Here is a 19,018-nt window from a genome sequence, read left to right as displayed (position 1 = left end):
CAAATGAAAAGCTAAAATGCCCAGGCCGCTGACTCTCCAGAGCTGTGACCCTTTGACTCCTCATCAAAGCTCAGCCCTGGTGCTGCTCAAACTCATATTGACTCCATTATTTAAATAGCACAGCAGCCTAAGTGGGACCCACTCTCGTCTCCCCTTCTCATCCCTGTGGACTGATGAAAAGGTGGATCTCTCTCTGTGTGTCTCTCTCTCTCTCTCTCTGTGTGTCTCTCTCTCTCTCTCTCTGTCTGTCTCTCTCTGTCTCTCTCTCAGGCTGTAGTCTGGACCCTAATAACCGATTGGCATCTCATCCTGCATCCCTGTAGGGGCACTGGGTGGAAATGAGATTGCAGATTGCTGCAAGACTTACTTGGCCTGCAATATTGTGCGTTATTGCTCTGTCTTTAGATGTGGCAATTTGACTGATGGGCAGACTGGCTGCCCTTGTGCTTTTTTGCTGATGCAGGTGTGTGATGCTATGCCTGAAACCACTCTATTGCATCATGCCTTGCACCACAAGTTAATATTATTCAGGGAGTCTGGAAGATAGGAGCTGTGTATTAATATATAACCTGCATATTTTGGAGAGGTTTAGGCGTGCTAGCTTTGGACATGAGATGGATTGGTGTGATGCATGAGAAGCCCTTGGTATTTTAATAATATTCTAGTGTTCTTACAGTAGGGCTGTTCTCAACAAAGGCTCATATCTGCTCTGTGTCCATCAAGGTGTCATTGTGTGCACTTTTTTTTGTATCTGAGAGTGTGTTATTTGTTGGCACGGCTCTGTTAGCTGTTAGTCCCTGCGGAGCTGGTATGTATGCCAGTGATGTACATGCTGGACTCAGGCTCGATGGATAGAGCTGTTTGGAAGAATGTGATTGGATTGTGATTGGCTACTCTCTCCTGGGCCCCATTTGCAGACCAGGGGAACTGTTTGATATGAGCCTGCACACATTGTCTTTACTGATTGAGTCCTGAGATATTCAGGGTCAGAGGGAGGATAACACACACAGGCTGTGCTCGCACACTACCCAACTGCAATCTTTTTCTCTCTGTGTTAAACATTTATTTTCTTTTTTTTCTTTTCTTTCTCTATTCTTTTTTTTTCCTTTTTCCTCCTGCATGTACTTGCTCGCTCTCTCTCTCTCTCACACACACACACACACACACACTTAAAGGTTATACTCCCACACCTCTCAGGTCACTGCAAAATTCAAAGAATGTCCAGTTCCCTTAGTTACTGTTCCTAAGTCAGACACACTTCAATCCTATGCTGCGAAATAACACCCGTAATGTGTGCTAACAAATTTAAATTCAGTTGTACAGTCCCATATTACAAATTAAAATTAAGAAGCAAATATTTGAAGCAGGGCGGCACGGTGGCGCAGCAGGTGGTGCCGCAGTCACACAGCTCCAGGGACCTGGAGGTTGTGGGTTCAAATCCCGCTCCTGGTGACTGTCTGTGAGGAGTGTGGTGTGTTCTCTCTGTGTCTGCGTGGGTTTCCTCCGGGTGACTGTCTGTGAGGAGTGTGGTGTGTTCTCACTGTGTCTGCGTGGGTTTCCTCCGGGTGACTGTCTGTGAGGAGTGTGGTGTGTTCTCACTGTGTCTGCGTGGGTTTCCTCCGGGTGCTCTGGTTTTCTCCAACAGTCCAAAAACACACGTTGGTAGGTGGATTGGCGACTCAAAAGTGTCCGTAGGTGTAAGTGTATGAGTGAATGTGTGTGTGTTGCCCTGTGAAGGACTGGCGCCCCCTCCAGGGTGTATTCCCGCCTTGTGCCCAATGATTCCAGGTAGGCTCTGGACCCACCGCGACCCTGAACTGGATAAGCGGTTACAGATAATGAATGAATGAATGAATATTTGAAGCAGTTTTCATTACAAAAAATGTATTATTAATTACACTAAATGTGTCATCCTTCAAATAAGCCTATGAGCAAACATGAATAAATCAGTTCAAAGAATGAAATGTATGTGTGCATTAATATTTATATAAATATGAGCACTGTACAGTTCTGTTTAAACTGATTTATCAAAGAAACTCTGCAAAACTTACGTAAGGACGGCTTAATAGTTAAGCAGCTGATCTTACCATATTTTAGCAACACCTTTACACTGTCCCTTGAAGGCGATAAAATTCAGAGGATGTTTCCTCACCATTTGCTTGATCATCATCATCTTGTTTGCATGCTTGAAACCGGTCAGATGTGTTTATAGGGCCCCAGTGTCTGTAAATGGGTATATAATGCTCTATTCCTGCTCCATAGGTGGTTAATATTGGCTTATTTTTGCTGTTTCAGATCACTTAAGGTTCAATGTCTCCAAATTCAGTTCCAAATGAATTTCTGGGGCAATTCAAACAGTCAATAAAGGTGTTCGATTCGCATGGGATAAGAAGAAGTCTCTGTGACAGAGAAGGAAGTGGCTATTCAATTAAAACACTGTTGTCACACCCCAAAGCCCTGTGTGCTACCCACAACTATAAAATATGACTCAGCAGTACCGCTTAACTTTCTAAACACATCAGTGTCACTGCTGGACTGCACATTCTACCCACCAAAGTATCTAGCCAACAGCATCCAATAGGCAGTGTCCTGTGACCACTGATGGAGGACTAGAGGATGATCATAATTTATATTATAACCCACGGGTAATTAATTAAAATTCATTAAGGCAAATTTCTCAAGCCAAGGTCCGGAATACAATGTATAACCTGCATTATGATCAGTGCCATATCCTGTATATTGAAGTAGCCTTGTAGTTATAGCAAACTTTTATGTAGTTAACAAATCAAATTACACTTTCAATTACATTTCAATATACATTATATAAATGAATCACTTACAATCACTTAATGGATGTCTATTAAGTGGTGCTTAGCCTTTAAGCAACACACTGCATTCCACAATCTGATTGGTTCTTTCTGCTGAAGGGTGGGACTTCCCACCCACCCGTAAACAAAATCCATGCTCAGTGTAATGAGGATTTTAACCCGTATTCATTGGAGTCTCAGCGCTCATCATAACGCACAGGTCTGATTGGCTGAGTAGCCTCACGTGTGAAAGGCAGAAACGCTTGCGGTTAGTCTGTGAGTTTCCTGGAACGCTAAACCTGAACCATAACGACTAGAAGAGTCACAGCTCTTAATAGTTTATCAGTTACAGGTCCAGGTCCTGGTAGGACAGTGTCTGGGTCTGGACATGGACAACAGGCCGCCCATTCGTGACCCCGTTATAACCCACTATTTGAAAGATTGACTGGTTTGAAAATTAGCCGGCTAGTTATTCGTAGCACTTGAACGCTACAGGCTATGTTACAGAACAGCTTACCTAAAGCATCCAGAAGTCCTTTGGGCCCTGTTCACATCTGGCATTGATCAGAGCTTTAGATTGCTTTCATTGCTTTAACACATGTATGCTCATAATAATGACTGAACCGTTTTCGGACAGGACTAAAATCAGTAAAAAACTGTGGTAATAAATACCCACCGTCCCCAGATAAAACATGTGAAAATCCTGTTTGAATAGGACTTTAGTCCAATAACACTGACTGATTTATTACCACCATTGTTCTCACTGCAGGTTTGTTGTGAGGAATTTGTCAGAGTTCTTGTTACTGATGTTTTGCTACACATTCGTTACTCATGTTCTTTCTTACTTTCAGCTCTCTTTCTCTCTTTCTCTTCCTAGTTTTTATTTATTTATTTGGTTATTTTGCTTGCCTCTTTTTTTCCTTGTTTTCCTCTTGTTGCTCACATGCATGCAGACACACACACACACACACACACACACACCCACAAACTTCCCTCAAAGCCTTTTATGTAGTCTTTCCTTCTTCCAAGCATACACGCATTGGCTTAACATAAACCCTGTGATTGGTGGCTGTGGCGTACAGCAGCACAGTGGTGCTGGCTTTGCATGTATTAGCTTTGATAGGAAACATTATACTGTGGTATGATACATCAGTCCTGGGTACACACACTATCGATCTTACATGATAGATTGTTTTCATTACTATTTCTGCTCCCCTATGAGACAGTGTATGAATCAGAATATGAGCTGACTGCAATAAATGCCCCTCAGCCTTCCTCTGAAGTTTCATTATTAGAGTTAATAATCATAATGTTACATTTATTCATGAAAGCCTAGAGACTTTACAAATCATGTCACATGGTGTCATTCTTCCATAAATTTTTTTTTCCACAAAGAAAAAACTATTTGTTGCACTGCTGTAATGTACTAGCCATATTCTCTCTCTGTAAGAAATATGGCTTACCTCTTACCTCAAGTTTTAATGACACGGTATTTAGCCTTGTACGTGGAATCATGCTTGGATTCAAGATATTTTTACACAGGTGAGCAGTATGACAACATATATTTTTGTTGTGACAACGTTTCCGAGAATGTCCCCTACACAAACACATTTCAAAGAGAGTCTAGTCAGTCCTGTTAGTTGGGTTTAGTGGAGCATAAAAACGTTATACAAAACGGACGATGGGTTCATCTCTGGACTCTTCGGTCATAATAAGAACTTTGGGGTGAATAATGGCATAAATGATCTACCTAAACCAAATGGGAGCTGTATTTAATTTGTGTGAATAAATGAGACTGGGAGAGGAGACTCTAAACTTCAATAGCTTTGTCTGTTAAACAGTGGTCTTCAGGGGTCAAATACCAATCCTAACCTTTTAGTGGTTTGTTTGACTGAACGCCATAAACTGCTCTTAGCAAAACAGTGTTAGCAGACGTAGACCCATGCACAGCACCTCTTAAAGAAAGCTTGTTTTGAGTGTTAGAAAAGATGAAGGATTTGATTAATTTGACAGGCCCCATAACATATTAATACTGATAATTTACAGAGTATTTCCACTTTATTTATTTATTATTATTCATATACATTATATTATTCAATAATATCGTGTCCAGGCTAAAACACAAATGTTACATTTTGCAAATGTGATGCCATCATGAACGTTATACACATATCAAAATGACAGCATACACACTACATTTTAATACTTAGTCCAACATTCATTCATTATCTGTAACCCTTATCCAGTTCAGGGTTGCGGTGAGTCCAGAGCCTACCGGGAATCATTGGGCGCAAGGCAGAAACACACCCTGGAGGGGGCGCCAGTACTTCACACACTCACACTTTTGAGTCACCAATCCACCTACCAACGTGTGTTTTTGGACCCACGCAGACACAGGGAGAACACATCACACTCCTCACAGACAGTCACCCGGAGGAAACCCACACAGACACAGAGAGAACACACCACACTCCTCACAGACAGTCACCCGGAGGAAACCCACGACACAGGGAGAACACACCACACTCCTCACAGACAGTCACCCGGAGGAAACCCACGCAGACACAGGGAGAACACACCACACTCCTCACAGACAGTCACCCGGAGGAAACCCACGCTGACACAGGGAGAACACACCACACTCCTCACAGACAGTCACCCGGAGGAAACCCACGCTGACACAGGGAATCGAACCCACAACCTCCAGGCCACCGTGCCGCCCACTGTAACAATTTAAAACCCTTTTTTCTTAGCTTAGGTCTATCTTTGAAGAATGGTCTTTGTGGCAATAACATTAAAGCCTTTATAGTTCAGTATAATCTTCATGTGTATTCTTTTTGCTGTATTATGTAGCTCAGCTGTTCATTTGAAAGTGCATTTGTTGCATCGTTTGGTTGTGTAAAGATTAGACTGCTCTTAACATTTTTCATTTAGTCTTAATAAGTCTTTGAGACCTGTAATTATACCATTATTTAATAATGAATCCATCTCATCCCTAAATGTTTAGGAGCTTAGCGATAATGAGATAGGCTGCTTCATTTTAAATTGATTAGCTGCATAATAAGCAGGCTGGTCTTTATCTGGACAGATCACACAGGCCTAATATTTCTGCCTCTCTCATTGGGCTTAGTCCATGTTTGAGTAGTGAGCTGTGTTGAGGTATGTGGCACAATCTGGCTTAGAGACCCCCTCTCTTGCTTGACTATTTTCATTTGGTTTGGATTAGCTTTACATGCAGTGTAATTGATCTTTTAATGTCTATGCTTTGCAGTTTTATAGCTTCTTAACTTGTCCAAATGGCTGTGAATTGGAGGCACTTATACTGGATGCTGATATAGGAAAGCCTAGTGCGCTGTGTTGCGTGTTTGTGGACAAGGGGAGTTCTTAGCCTGGTGTCGCAGCTTAAAGCCACTGTGCTGTGTGTTATCTCGCTGCGATGGAGTGCTGGGAAGTTGTTAATTACCAGATTTCATCCTCTGCTATTGAAGTCTCTCCAGCTCAGAGTCTTTAATTTTTTTGTTATGGTAATCGGAGACATTTTCCTGCAGCTGTGTAATTATGTATTTAATGTGATTCAGGATTAAAGTGAACTAAGCAATGGCCTAGATTTAGTTGCACTAATCTTCACCCTTTTTTAATGCCGTCATATGCCTGTGTATGAGTGCTATCACTTTAAAAGAGCAAAATTACTGCTTGAGGATTTGCTCTCTAATTTCTTGTGTGTGGATGTATGTGTGTATTGTAACCCATGATTGCTTGCCAGCCCTTGTTACTTTGTTGTTTTGAAATATTCAGAGAGGTGTTTCCATTGACCCAAACATGTCAGTTTCCTGCAGGGTGGAAAAACGATGCCTGTGATCTTGAGCCAGAGTTCTAAGGAATGTTCCAGGCTTGGTAACTCAGTGGAGTTAAATTGTGGTAATGCCTGCGCACTGTGTCTGCTGTGAGAGTGAGGAAGAGAAGAAGACAGATATAATTGTCCCAAGCAGAAGTGCTAGAAAGAGAGGGAGGAAATAGAAGGGGAGGTGGAGGAAGTACATGGGAGTCGCTCAGGAAGTTATCAGACTGCGTAAAAAGGACCGCTTAATTACCCAGGCGAACGTAGGCCGGAGCTGTGATGCTATTTTTTCATTATGCTCAGGAATGCCAGATGCCTGAGTGCTGAGCTGGCAGCCAAATGGGCTGATATCATCGAAATGCTTGGCCCTTTGCCAGACCCAAAAAAACAATTAGCATGCCTCCCTACAGAAATGGAGTTGGTTAGCATCTGCTCGGGAGAGTTTCAAACAAGACACATGGTATCTGGAGGAAACTAGCCCACTGTTATCTGGACTTCAAACGAAGGGATACTGCTGTTTAGCAGTTAGCGATGTGAAGCGTTTTGGCAACAAAGTTGTCCCTAAGGACCAGAGTGTGATATTTGATAGAGATCCATGTCCACCATTGGCAGCCTCCCCTCTACTGCTGTTATCTAGTGGTTCCTGGAGGGTTCCACAATGCTTTTGCAGCGTCTGTCCTCTGAAGAGCTCTTTGCTATTGTCAGGATGCCAGACACATTTATTTTGTACAACTCTTTCTAAATACATTACGATAAGACTGTATAGACCATGCACTTTGAAACTGAATTTGATGGTGGCACATGGAACAAATAAACAACAAGAAGTGATTCTGTAGATTAGAGTTAGGCTACTTCCTAAACAAACAAGAGCAAAGAGAAACTAGGCAAGCCATCATTAGCCAAAATACATCCCCTTGTCATTGGAAGGTCGGGAGAAGCTTTGGTGCTTGATATCAATGACTTTGTTTACAATAATAACAAATAATAACAACCTATAAAAATAGTTTATCTTGTCAGTTCTGACGATGTGTGTATGATCACGGAAAGCCTGTTATTTTCTGTTCATACAAAGCTACAAACCTGAAGCACCGGGGTGAGATGACATTAAAGCAACTCGTTTACAAGAAAGCATTCATTCATTCATTCATTCATTCATTCATTCATTATCTGTAAGCACTTATCCAGTTCAGGATCGCGGTGGGTCCAGAGCCTACCTGGAATCATTGGGAATACACCCTGGAGGGGGCGCCAGTCCTTCACAGGGCAACACAGACACACATTCACTCACACCAATGGACACTTTTGAGTCGCCAATCCACCTACCAACGTGTGTTTTTGGACTGTGGGAGGAAACCGGAGCACCCGGAGGAAACCCACGCGGACACGGGGAGAACACACCTAACTCCTCACAGACAGTCACCCGGAGCGGGAATCGAACCCACAACCTCCAGGCGACTGGAGCTGTGTGACTGCGACACTACCTGCTGCACCACCGTGCCGCCACACTACAAGAAAGCAACCAGATAATATTAAAGTTTTAAAAATCTCTAAAACCAAGCACCTTAACATTTTATCAACTAAGTAATCTACACGTGAAAAGGAACAAGGCATCGCTGGGAACTAGATATTTATTACCGACTTACATTTCTATAAGGGTCCGACAGATAAAACGGTGTTGTAATTAATTCACAGCCTCGTTTATTTCGAGTAACACCTCGCACCGATGTCCTGACTTAATAATAATCCAGAGGTTTTGTCAATTTTTCGTGTAAAGTTAAACAAAAAGCTGTCAATAATGGTGGGGTGTGTCCGTGTATTCGTGTCGTTATAGGGACAGACAGGTTGACTTTCTGTTTGTTAAATACAAAGTAGAAAACAAAACGCTGGGTCACAGAAGCATTCTCCAAACATAAAGAAGGGACTATGACAATAATTACCTCAACAACGTTCAACACATTTATGTTGGAGGCTCCAGTAAAACACTGAGCTGCTCACCGCAGTGGATGGTGGGCCTACAGCGCTGAAGCGGCGCGTGTGTCCCAATTCAGCTCTCAACACTCTAACCCCTTAAACACTTGAACACACATTTTTTAGTTCCCAAAATGAGACTTGTCCATGGAAAAGAGGACCTCTGGTCACTGCCGAACGGTTCCAAACTAACAAGTAACAACAGATGGTGTAGAGGTGTAGTGGAGCCACCTTAAGTTCTCTCTGTGAAATACGGCAGAATTAACGGTTCCTACTCGCACATGCACGTTTCAACATTAGACGTCGATCAGTCAGTCAATCAGTAAGCGCAAATGCCTCTTCTAGGCTGGGCCCGGAACGCGGTCCAGCAAAAAAGACACTTTACCCCTTAAAGTAAAGTAGACACTTTACCCCTTAAAGTAAAGTAGACACATTACCCCTTAAAGTAAAGTAGACACTTTACCCCTTAAAGTAAAGTAGACACTTTACCCCTTAAAGTAAAAAGCTGTGTGTTTTAAATGAAATTTTGATATTTCTCTCTAATGAATCATAAAACCAGTGAGACATGACTCAGAATGAGTGATGGAAATTGGAGTCAAAAACACTGTGTCAGTCAGTCACGTCCCAGAAGCTGATCCCACTTCAGTCTCGCATGCGGTGGAATAGCATGGGATCCAGGCATAATCTTTGAACTGAAGATTGGAATACTTATCATAGCTAGTAATCAAATCTAATCAAACTAAAGTGACCAAATTGCTTCTCTTGGTCTTTGTACTTGATGTATGCTTTGTGTTTGCCAGCTAAAGAATCCAATGCACAGGTTACTTGATATCCTCATCCAGGACTGTGTGATCATTCCCATGATTTTAGATCATAGACAAAAACAGAGGCAAAGAAAAGACTTGAATGAACAACTGCATATGCCTCCGGATATTCTAGTAGATGTCTGCATAGAAATGGTGACAGTTCTTTCCAGTGTTTGGGCCAGGAGAGTCCCTGTGTGCGAGCGTATGTTTGTGTATGGTATTACTTCCTAATGAGCAGTGAGAGTACTGGACCTTTTCAGTGCACAGAGATAGAGCTGGAACAGACCAGCCAGACGTGCTGCTGTCTGAGCAGGATTCTTCCTGTGTCTGCTAGACCCATTTAACTACTGATTAAGCCTCCACACATACACACACCCACCCACTGCCTTGCAAATATTAATTTCATTTGTGCTGCACTACATAAAGTATCTCATTTCATTCAGGCCATAATGCAGCTCATAACAGAAAATGAGGTGGTGGGGGAGAGAAATCACTGTGTTTATTAAACTCAATTCAGATCAAAATTGGTATTTTCATGTTTGACCAGAAAGTGCAGGGCTGTAATGTGAAGGTGGGAGATCATTCTGGAGATGGACAGCATCTCTTATTGCACCATTATCATCACCACCATCACCATCACCATCATCATCATCATCATCACCACCATCATCATTGCTGTTTATGAGGCTGGTAATGATTTTAGGCTCGGTAATGGACCCCTGACATCTCCGACAAAGGCAACAGCACAAAAACTGCTGGAGCCCTGCTGCTCACCCACATCAGCAGAAAATGACAAGCATTCTGCAGATTTCCATCATTTCATTATACGCTTGCTCCTGCACACATGCCCCCTCATTCACTTGTCATAGAGCAGGAAATGATCCTTATTGTGGCGTCCTGCATCCCTCTAATAGTCTTGGTACTGGCTGGCACATTGCTGTCATAGGCCAAATATCATCCACCCTGTGCCCTTTGTATCACCCTTGTGTGTGGTGTCTCGCTTCATTACAGATTCATTCAGGGTCTGTCTGGGTGAACCTGGTTCCAAGGTTGTAGTCTGTGACATTTTTGGCTAGGCGACACTGGTCTTTAGTGCTTCTAGTACATTTATGCATTCAAATATTGCAATGTTGGCGGTAGCTGTTATAGGCAGCTAGGTGTACTATGTTTACTAAGTTTAGTGCTCTGCTGTTTTGCAAGTTTAGGTTTAACCCTTTTCTGTTGGATGTTAGCATCCTTCATGGTCCTGCGTAATGGGTTATGTATATATTTTTACATATATTCTAGCGTGCAGAAAACGTAAGGGAAGAAAACCTTTGAAAAATTATAATCTGTGTCAACCTGGCACAGTACTTTGTTAACTCCTCACAGACAGTCACCCGGAGGAAACCCACGCAGACACAGGGAGAACACACCACACTCCTCACAGACAGTCACCCGGAGTAAACCCACGCAGACACAGGGAGAACACATCACACTCCTCACAGACAGTCACCCAGAGGAAACCCACACAGACACAAAGAGAACACACCACACTCCTCACAGACAGCCACCCGGAGGAAACCGACGCAGACACAGGGAGAACACACCACACTCCTCACAGACAGTCACCCGGAGGAAACCCACGCAGACACAGGGAGAACACACCACACTCCTCACAGACAGTCACCCGGAGGAAACCCACGCAGACACAGGAAGAACACACCACACTCCTCACAGGCAGTCACCCGGAGGAAACCCACGCAGACACAGGGAGAACACACCACACTCCTCACAGACAGTCACCCGGAGCGGGACTCAAACCCAGAACCTCCAGGTCAGACAAAAATCAGTTTTCAAAGAAATATCCATGTATGTGTGGATGAGGACTAAAGGAGTAGAATATTGCACAGATGTACAGCAGTGGTATGCTTGCCACTACTGGTTTATAAGAATGTGGGTGTGTAGATATGGGTGTGGTCAGCCTCGATGTATATACCACTGGGAGATGAAGTGAATAACATGGCTTTTCCCATTACTGTAGTGTCTGGTAAGTGGTGGGATATATTAGGCATATACACTGTTCAGACATAACACTTACCACCTGTGTAGGTCCTACTTTTGCCAGCAAAACAGCTCTGACCCATTGAAGGTCTTTTGTGTGATCTGGCACCAAGGATGTCCAACCCACCTACCAGCACATATTTACACTTTAACAGGTGCCAATGTAAGAATATATTCAATGGTATAAAGTTGTTTTTATACACTTATACAGGCAGTGGTTTTAATGCTATTGCTGATGTGTATTAATATAATTTATTATTATTTTATTTTATATAAGTCTGCATTGCTAAACTTAATGCAGTCAGCAAAATGTTTTCCCAGGCCTTGTGTATCTTTAGAACAGACAGTCTGTAAATCCCAGTGTCAACTGTGAATTTGACTGAGGTTTTGCTGACTGTATGCAGGTAACTGCAGATACATCATTATTGTGCAGCTGATCCTTTGCCTTTGAACAAGGGCATGATGCCCAGAGTCTAAAGGGAGTGACCGGGAAAGCTTCACCCATATCGTACCTTGTGCATATGTTTCTAAGATACAGAGTGTAGCTAGAGACAGTCTGGCAAAGCCTTAATGCCTTAAACTGCTGCACTTTCAGTGAACACTAACCCAAGGTCATTCATTTATGGCCGAAAGAGCTTCAGTAGAGTGATGCTTCAAAGCTTCCTACCTTTTTTGCCTAGAACTAAATGTACTTAATTCACAGTGAAAATTGTAGTGTGATTTTTAATTACTCTTGCTTTTCATCTGTTATTAAATTCAGCTACGTCTTAAAGCTCTCACCAGCTCTTTACCCTTGAATGGTCTTAATTATTTTATTTTAATTATGTCACAACACTATACATGCCTATGGTTAGTTCCTTTGATGAGCAGTCAGCAGAAATGCCAACCTTTCAATAGCGTGGCTGGATGGAATAGAGACATCCTAGACATACTGATTTAGTAGACAGGCCAATGCCGTAAGGGTTGATGGCCAGTTGTTGGTCTGATTAAAGCTTATGTTCAAAATTCTGTGCTATTGAATGGCACTGAGGAGAATTGGTGGTTTGAAATATCTCTTAAAACTGAGCATGAACCTACACAGGTAGTACCCAGAACTGAAGAGCTCTTAAATTGACAACAGTGATGTCAATTTATAATTTACTGTAAGATTAGAGTATTTCAGACAAGCGCTGCTGGAATCGGATGTAGCCGTCGATAATATTTGAGTGGACAGTGACATTATTAGCTACAACATTAACTTTTAAATGTTGAATTATAAAAACATTACTGTGAATAGGACTAGTTCTGGAAACTTGGCCTTTTCCTTAGGCCAGTCTGTCTGTGAACTAAAGTTGTCAAAGGCGCCAGCCCAAAATAAACGGAAAAGCCACAGCTAACTCTCCTTAAAATGCATTCTGAGACAGACTGCAGACATATTGTCTTGACAGACAAGGAATGCAAATTTGGCTTCATACACCCTGCTCAAGAAGCACACGCAAAATGGGAACTCAAGTGGTTTGGCCAAAAAAATTTCATTTGCACCAAACTCATCATAAACAGTGGCCCAAGGTTGGATTTGAACCTGTGAACCCAGGACCCTGGGGCTGTGTGCAGTTTACAGTAACACTACCAGTAGCACCACAATATATATTGGGGCGGCACGGTGGCACAGCAGGGACTTGGAGGTTCTGGGTTCGATTCCCACTCTGTGAGGAGTGTGGTGTGTTCTCCCTGTGTCTGCGTGGGTTTCCTCCGGGTGACTGTCTGTGAGGAGTGTGGTGTGTTCTCCCTGTGTCCGTGTGGGTTTCCTCCGGGTGACTGTCTGTGAGGAGTGTGGTGTGTTCTCCCTGTGTCCGTGTGGGTTTCCTCCGGGTGACTGTCTGTGAGGAGTGTGGTGTGTTCTCTCTGTGTCTGTGTGGGTTTCCTCCAGGTGCTCCCACAGTCCAAAAAACACACGTTGGTAGGTGGATTGACGACTCAAAAGTGTCCATAGGTGTGAGTGAATGTGTGTGTGTGTTGCCTTGTGAAGGACTGGCGCCCCCTCCAGGGTCTATTCCCGCCTTGCGCCCAATGATTCCAGGTAGGCTCTGGATCCACCGCGACCCTGAACTGGATAAGGGTTACAGATAATGAATGAATGAATATATATATATATTAGAGAATGTTAAAGTAAAAAAAATATGTTCAATGAATGAACAAATTACATCACCCTTTCATGTTTTTTTTAGGTAAAAAGAAAAGACTGAATCTTTTGTGTTATTAAACTAGAAATGATGCTTTTATAACAAAGTAGATATTGCAGTGAACCTCATCAGAGCAGTTCAGTACATTTCTCAGGTCACGGTTCTCAGCGTGATACTGCTCACTCTCCAATCAGTGTGTTAAAGTGAACGACTATAATGAAAAGTGCTTGATTTTGATATAGAGACCATACTTACAAGTGCAGCACATTAATTATAACCTTTTGCTATAGACTAATTGTGGAGGGTGAAATTATAATTTTGTTTAAAGCATTTTTAATCATTTATTCATGCTGAAGTGTCCTTGCTGGAAGAAATGTAAAAATGAAGCATTGCTGCTGTAAGTGCAGCTGAATCATAGAATCATTATTTTCAAAAAGCAAGTACAGCATAAGAAACGTAGCTTCAGGGCTTCTGATGTGGATAGTTGAACTTGATTCATTTGATTGATGACAGATAGAGTTTACTCTTTGCAATTATTCTCTTCGCCAACTATTGTCAGACGTAATATTTTCTGGAGAAACCAAAAGGGCACCACCAGCTGTGCCCTCTCCTGAGCGGAGTTAAATCCGCGGCATCAAAACAGGTGGAAATGATTAGCAGATTGTTAGAGATCAATTAAAAAGTCCTGGCTCAGTTCTAATGTATTCTGATTCATTTAAACATAGCGTACAATTGTCTGATCAATAATAGCTGACTTCTGAAAGATTTCAGTTCTGTTTTTCCTGATGTTGACACTCCCTTTTTCTCCATAAGGGTAATGTATGCTCCTTCAGCCCCTTCTTCTTGGGTTTACCCTTAGATTACAAACCCAACTTGTATCATCACAGACAGTCTGGTGAGTTGTGTTACTCTAAATGCCCCAAGAGTTTTTTTGCTTTGGAAAGAAAGTACAATCACTGGTGTTTTTACTGAGGGTACCTCATTTTCTCATTCACTAGACACTGAGAATTTCAAAGGAAGCTCTTGAATAACTTTAAAGCTTTAGAGTTAAACTTTTTTTTCCACAGCAGTATTTATAGATGAAGAGCAATGTTTTGATTAAAATGTTTCTCAAAAGGTATTTTGTATCAAAGTTTTATCTTTAATCACCAGTGTTTCTAAAAAGAGTTGGTGAAGGCGTTAATAACGTGTGCTGTTGGGTTTTTATTTAAAGTTAGTTTTGAGCTTTATTTTCATGGTTTCGGTGTAATCTTCATGAGCAGTTTGAGAAATGGCTCTTTAATAAAGAAAGCTTTGATTTGTGGTGTTACATAGTGCCATGGGAACAGCCTTGTATATGTGTTTGTAGAAGGCTGATAAGGCTGGGTTTAGGGTTATGAGGGTGAATGATGAGAATGTCAACTGTACCTGTGTGTTTTGCAGGAGGGAGACTTCCTGGTACGAACCCACCATGTTGAATACTGTGATGGAGGAATTCTGGACCCTGATGACGTGCTCTCTGATCTGGTGGAAGATAAAGACAAGGTAAGGACGGTACCTGGTGAATGGTATTATTGAGATATTTCGAGGCCTGAAACAAGATCCTGCTCAACAGAATTACAAAATCAATTAATTAATTACAAAATTACAAAAGGTCACACTGGGAAAAGGAGCAGTGATACATTTCTTACCCCAACTCATACACACATACATTTTTATATTCTTGTTATCGTATTTCACAGTGTCGTTTTACTGTTTTTCACAAGCCGAATATTTGAAGTTTGAGTATTTAAAACAAAAATGGCATGAAAAGACCTCGTTAAATATTTAGGATTGAACACTGAAACATTAATAAAAGTGAGAAGTGCCACTGAAATGTGGGATATTCACTCGCTGCTAAACTACACCTAACAATTTCATGGCAGTTATTTTTTGTATCTCTGAACCAATGACATTTCCCAATCCTAATTGCTGCAAGTCATAAAACCTGCGTTTGGTAGTGTATAGAGTAGGGATGGGCAGGATCCACATTTTTCAAATTCTTCCAGATTTTAGCAACTGGTGCTAGAGGAAGAGAAAAGTTAGAAAATAAGCGAAATAGCACACCACAGCAGATGGTTTTCCTGAGAACTTCAGTTCAAATCATTTAGGGGATTTAGACAGTGGAACCTCTACCTACGAACTTGATCCGTTCCGTGACCCGGTTCGTAAGTGGAAAAGTTCGTTTCTTGAGTCAATGTTCCCCATTTAAAATAATGGAAAACCAATTAATGTGTTCCAGCCCCCACCCCGAGAGTCACCCTTTTTGCACTGATATATGTTTACAACACACTCAAATTAGTAAAAAAAATACATGTAGCGTTACTAAAAATAAAAGAGAAATACAGTGGTAACAGTAGTAAAAAAGAAATAATAAAGTTGTAAGTGGTTACACATCGCTACCTTGACGACGTGACGACTGGCTGGAGGAGTAACACAGGCACTGGCTGTATGACGGGAGGTGGGGGGTGGGTGGAATAACGGAGAGTAGGCGGTGAATGTGGGGAGACGAAGCGTAGATACGGCTTAACTTAGCACGAATTTCGATGTCTGCTATTTACACTAATGCTAAATTGCTAAAGCTACAATGTGCTAATCTTAAAAGCTCACTCAAGTCTGGGCGCTGGGAGACTCGCCTATTGGGGTCAGTGGCCATTTCCAGCCGCCGGCTCGGAGGAGGCTCGGGTTCGTTTCTAGAGTCGTGGTTCGTTGGTGGAGGCCAAATATATTCAAATGCCCGGTTCGTATCTTGGAAAGTTTGTTAGTATAGGCTTTCGTTAGTATTTTTTAGTTTGTATTTTCCATCCATTTGTGTGACATCACAAGTCTGAGCTGCCACAGCACCCCCTACCTGTGACTCTCTTGAATGCACACGAATGAACTCTGGCCTTGTACCTAAACACAGAACTTAAATTTACCACACCACATGTCATCATTTTGAAATATCACCCACATTTGAGATATTATCCACATTTTTAATACCACTGTATACGGAATGGAATGAAGGTAAAGATTTCCAAGCAGCATCAACCAACAGCAATAAAGTTCTGCAAATCTGCACAAGCTTTTTCTTCTAAACACACTGAGATGCATAAGAGTAATATACGGCCAGCGTCTCAAAAAGACGTTATGGCTTTGGAGGGTGATGTGCTTAGGTAGGATAGCGGAGAAATGGACCACATTGGGGATCGGCTGTGACTACAGTGGGAAAAAAAATGTTCCACGACATTTGAGACAGTCCATCTGTATAGTCATTTATGGAAATATAGCATACCTTTTCCTAGGGAATTCAGTTTCATATGGAAATTTGGACCTTTCCAAATGCTGATGTAGGTCCCAGTCATTTTTTCCCCCAAATAAAAAAAAAAAGCACTTGCCATCTGAGCCATCCTCCCTCAATGGTCTCAACAATGAGAATCCTGAGTATTATGTTTGTCCTTTCTTTCTGTATCTGCAGTTATTGTATTCTGAACCGTGTGGTCAGTCCTAACTTGATAGCACAAAAGGGCATTTTCCTCCTAATTGAATTCCCTTAGATTTCACTTGGTCGATCAGATGCAAAGCTTTTGATTTCCTCTCACTAATTAATAGACAGTAAAGAAACTCTCTATCTCTCTCTTTCTCTTTCTCTCTCTCTGTTTATATTTGCCTCTCTGGGTGAGAGCATTGCTAGGATATTGCCTCATAAGCGTAAAGTGTTTGTGTTTCAGAGTTTGGCCACGGGGAATGGAGGCCCTCACTGAGCAATAATTTACATATTAAGGGGGAAATTTTGTAATATAATGATTATGGTTACAGCTATTAGCTCTTAACTCTAAAGCAGCGAAACCTTTGTACTGAACATTTATTCTTATGAGTAATATTTTCTTTGTCATTTAATTAGAATCCCTGATTTCATAATTGAACACGTACTGTATACACACTCACACAGACACACAGGCTTTTGTGCTTCGATCCTGTGTGAGCAGGAATTAGCTCATAAATCCAGGGTGGGATGTGGAATGTGCTTTTCTCTGCGGCGATGTTGCTATGGTGACAACTTTCCCAAATGTCACAGCCAACATTAGCGTTTCCTGTTGATCCAAGAATTCATCACTCCCTACTTGTGTAAATGTGTTTTTCATGAAGAATATCTTCTTAATAAATTCTTTATACTTTCTGCTGGGTTTTAGAATAAACACTTTTCCACGCACCACATGATTCCTGTGTTTAATAAGAGTTGCCATCTGCATCTCTGCAAACTCAAATGTCACTAGGATCTGCAAGTCATGCAGAAAACACCTCTGATTGGTGTGAAAGCATTACTATAGAAACGGGTCGTGTTGAGCATTGTGATACACGCTAAAATGTATTTTTTTTTTTTTTTTTATTTAACTGAATGTGCGGTGAAATCAATAGCCCACTCAGCCGCGGACTCCTTTCACTGAACAAAAACCAAAATATATCTTGTTTTATAGGTTAAAAATGTTCGCTGGTGGCACGGTGGCACAGCTGGTAGTGTCATAGTCACACAGCTCCAGGGACCTGGAGGTTGTGGGTTCGAGTCCCTCTCCGGGTGACTGTCTGTGAGGAGTGTGGTGTGTTCTCCCTGTGTCTGCGTGGGTTTCCTCCGGGTGACTGTCTGTGAGGAGTGTGGTGTGTTCTCCCTGTGTCTGCGTGGGTTTCCTCTGGGTGACTGTCTGTGAGGAGTGTGGTGTGTTCTCCCTGTGTCTGCGTGGGTTTCCTCCGGGTCCTCCAGTTTCCTCCCAGAGTCCAAAAACACACGTTGGTAGGTGGATTGGCGACTCAAAAGTGTCCGTAGGTGTGAGTGTCTGAGTGAATGTGTGTGTGTTGCCCTGTGAAGGACTGGCGCCCCCTCCAGGGTGTATTCCTGCCTTGCGCCAAATGATTCAAGGTAGACTCTGGACCCTGAATTGGATAAGCGGTTACAGATAATGAATGGATGGATGGATGGAAAATGTTCACTAGTTTTAGACTTGTACTCTTGTAGTCTGTATGTTTTTACTTGTAATGATTTTTTTAAACTACTAAAACATTACCTTATTTAATTGCAGTGCAGTTGTTTCTGAACTGATGCAAAGCTTAAATTATGAATATTATCAACCAAAAAATGTTTCTAAATACAAAGTTATAAATCATATTGCTAGTATTCTTACAACAGATTGTCAATTCATAAGTTAATTTGATTGGCTTTTCACATGCTAAGGTGTTATTTCAGTAGTGATATTGTTTTCTGTAAATTATCTGTCAATCAACCACTTATTGCTCATTAACTTACATTTAATTTGTGTGAGGGAGCTGTCTAATTGACGCATGAAATCACCGTTTCTGTCATATAAAACAAAGCCTGGTATTTATCACACCGCCCATGTGTTA

At 41.9% G+C, this 19,018-nt stretch overlaps 1 protein-coding gene across 1 annotated transcript in view; it reads left to right on the top strand.

Moving 5' to 3' along the window:
* Nucleotides 1-19,018, top strand: part of pard3bb (par-3 family cell polarity regulator beta b) — a 309,049-nt gene that overhangs the window by 3,407 nt on the left and 286,624 nt on the right. Inside the window, exon 3 of the mRNA XM_066685934.1 lies at nt 15,047-15,148. Coding sequence (XP_066542031.1) covers nt 15,047-15,148 — 102 coding nt within the window. The remainder of the gene's footprint in view (nt 1-15,046; nt 15,149-19,018) is intronic.

This window comes from Hoplias malabaricus, chromosome 12, assembly GCF_029633855.1.
Source record: "Hoplias malabaricus isolate fHopMal1 chromosome 12, fHopMal1.hap1, whole genome shotgun sequence".
NCBI lineage: Eukaryota > Metazoa > Chordata > Actinopteri > Characiformes > Erythrinidae > Hoplias > Hoplias malabaricus.
This window is presented reverse-complemented; position numbering and strand designations above follow the sequence as displayed.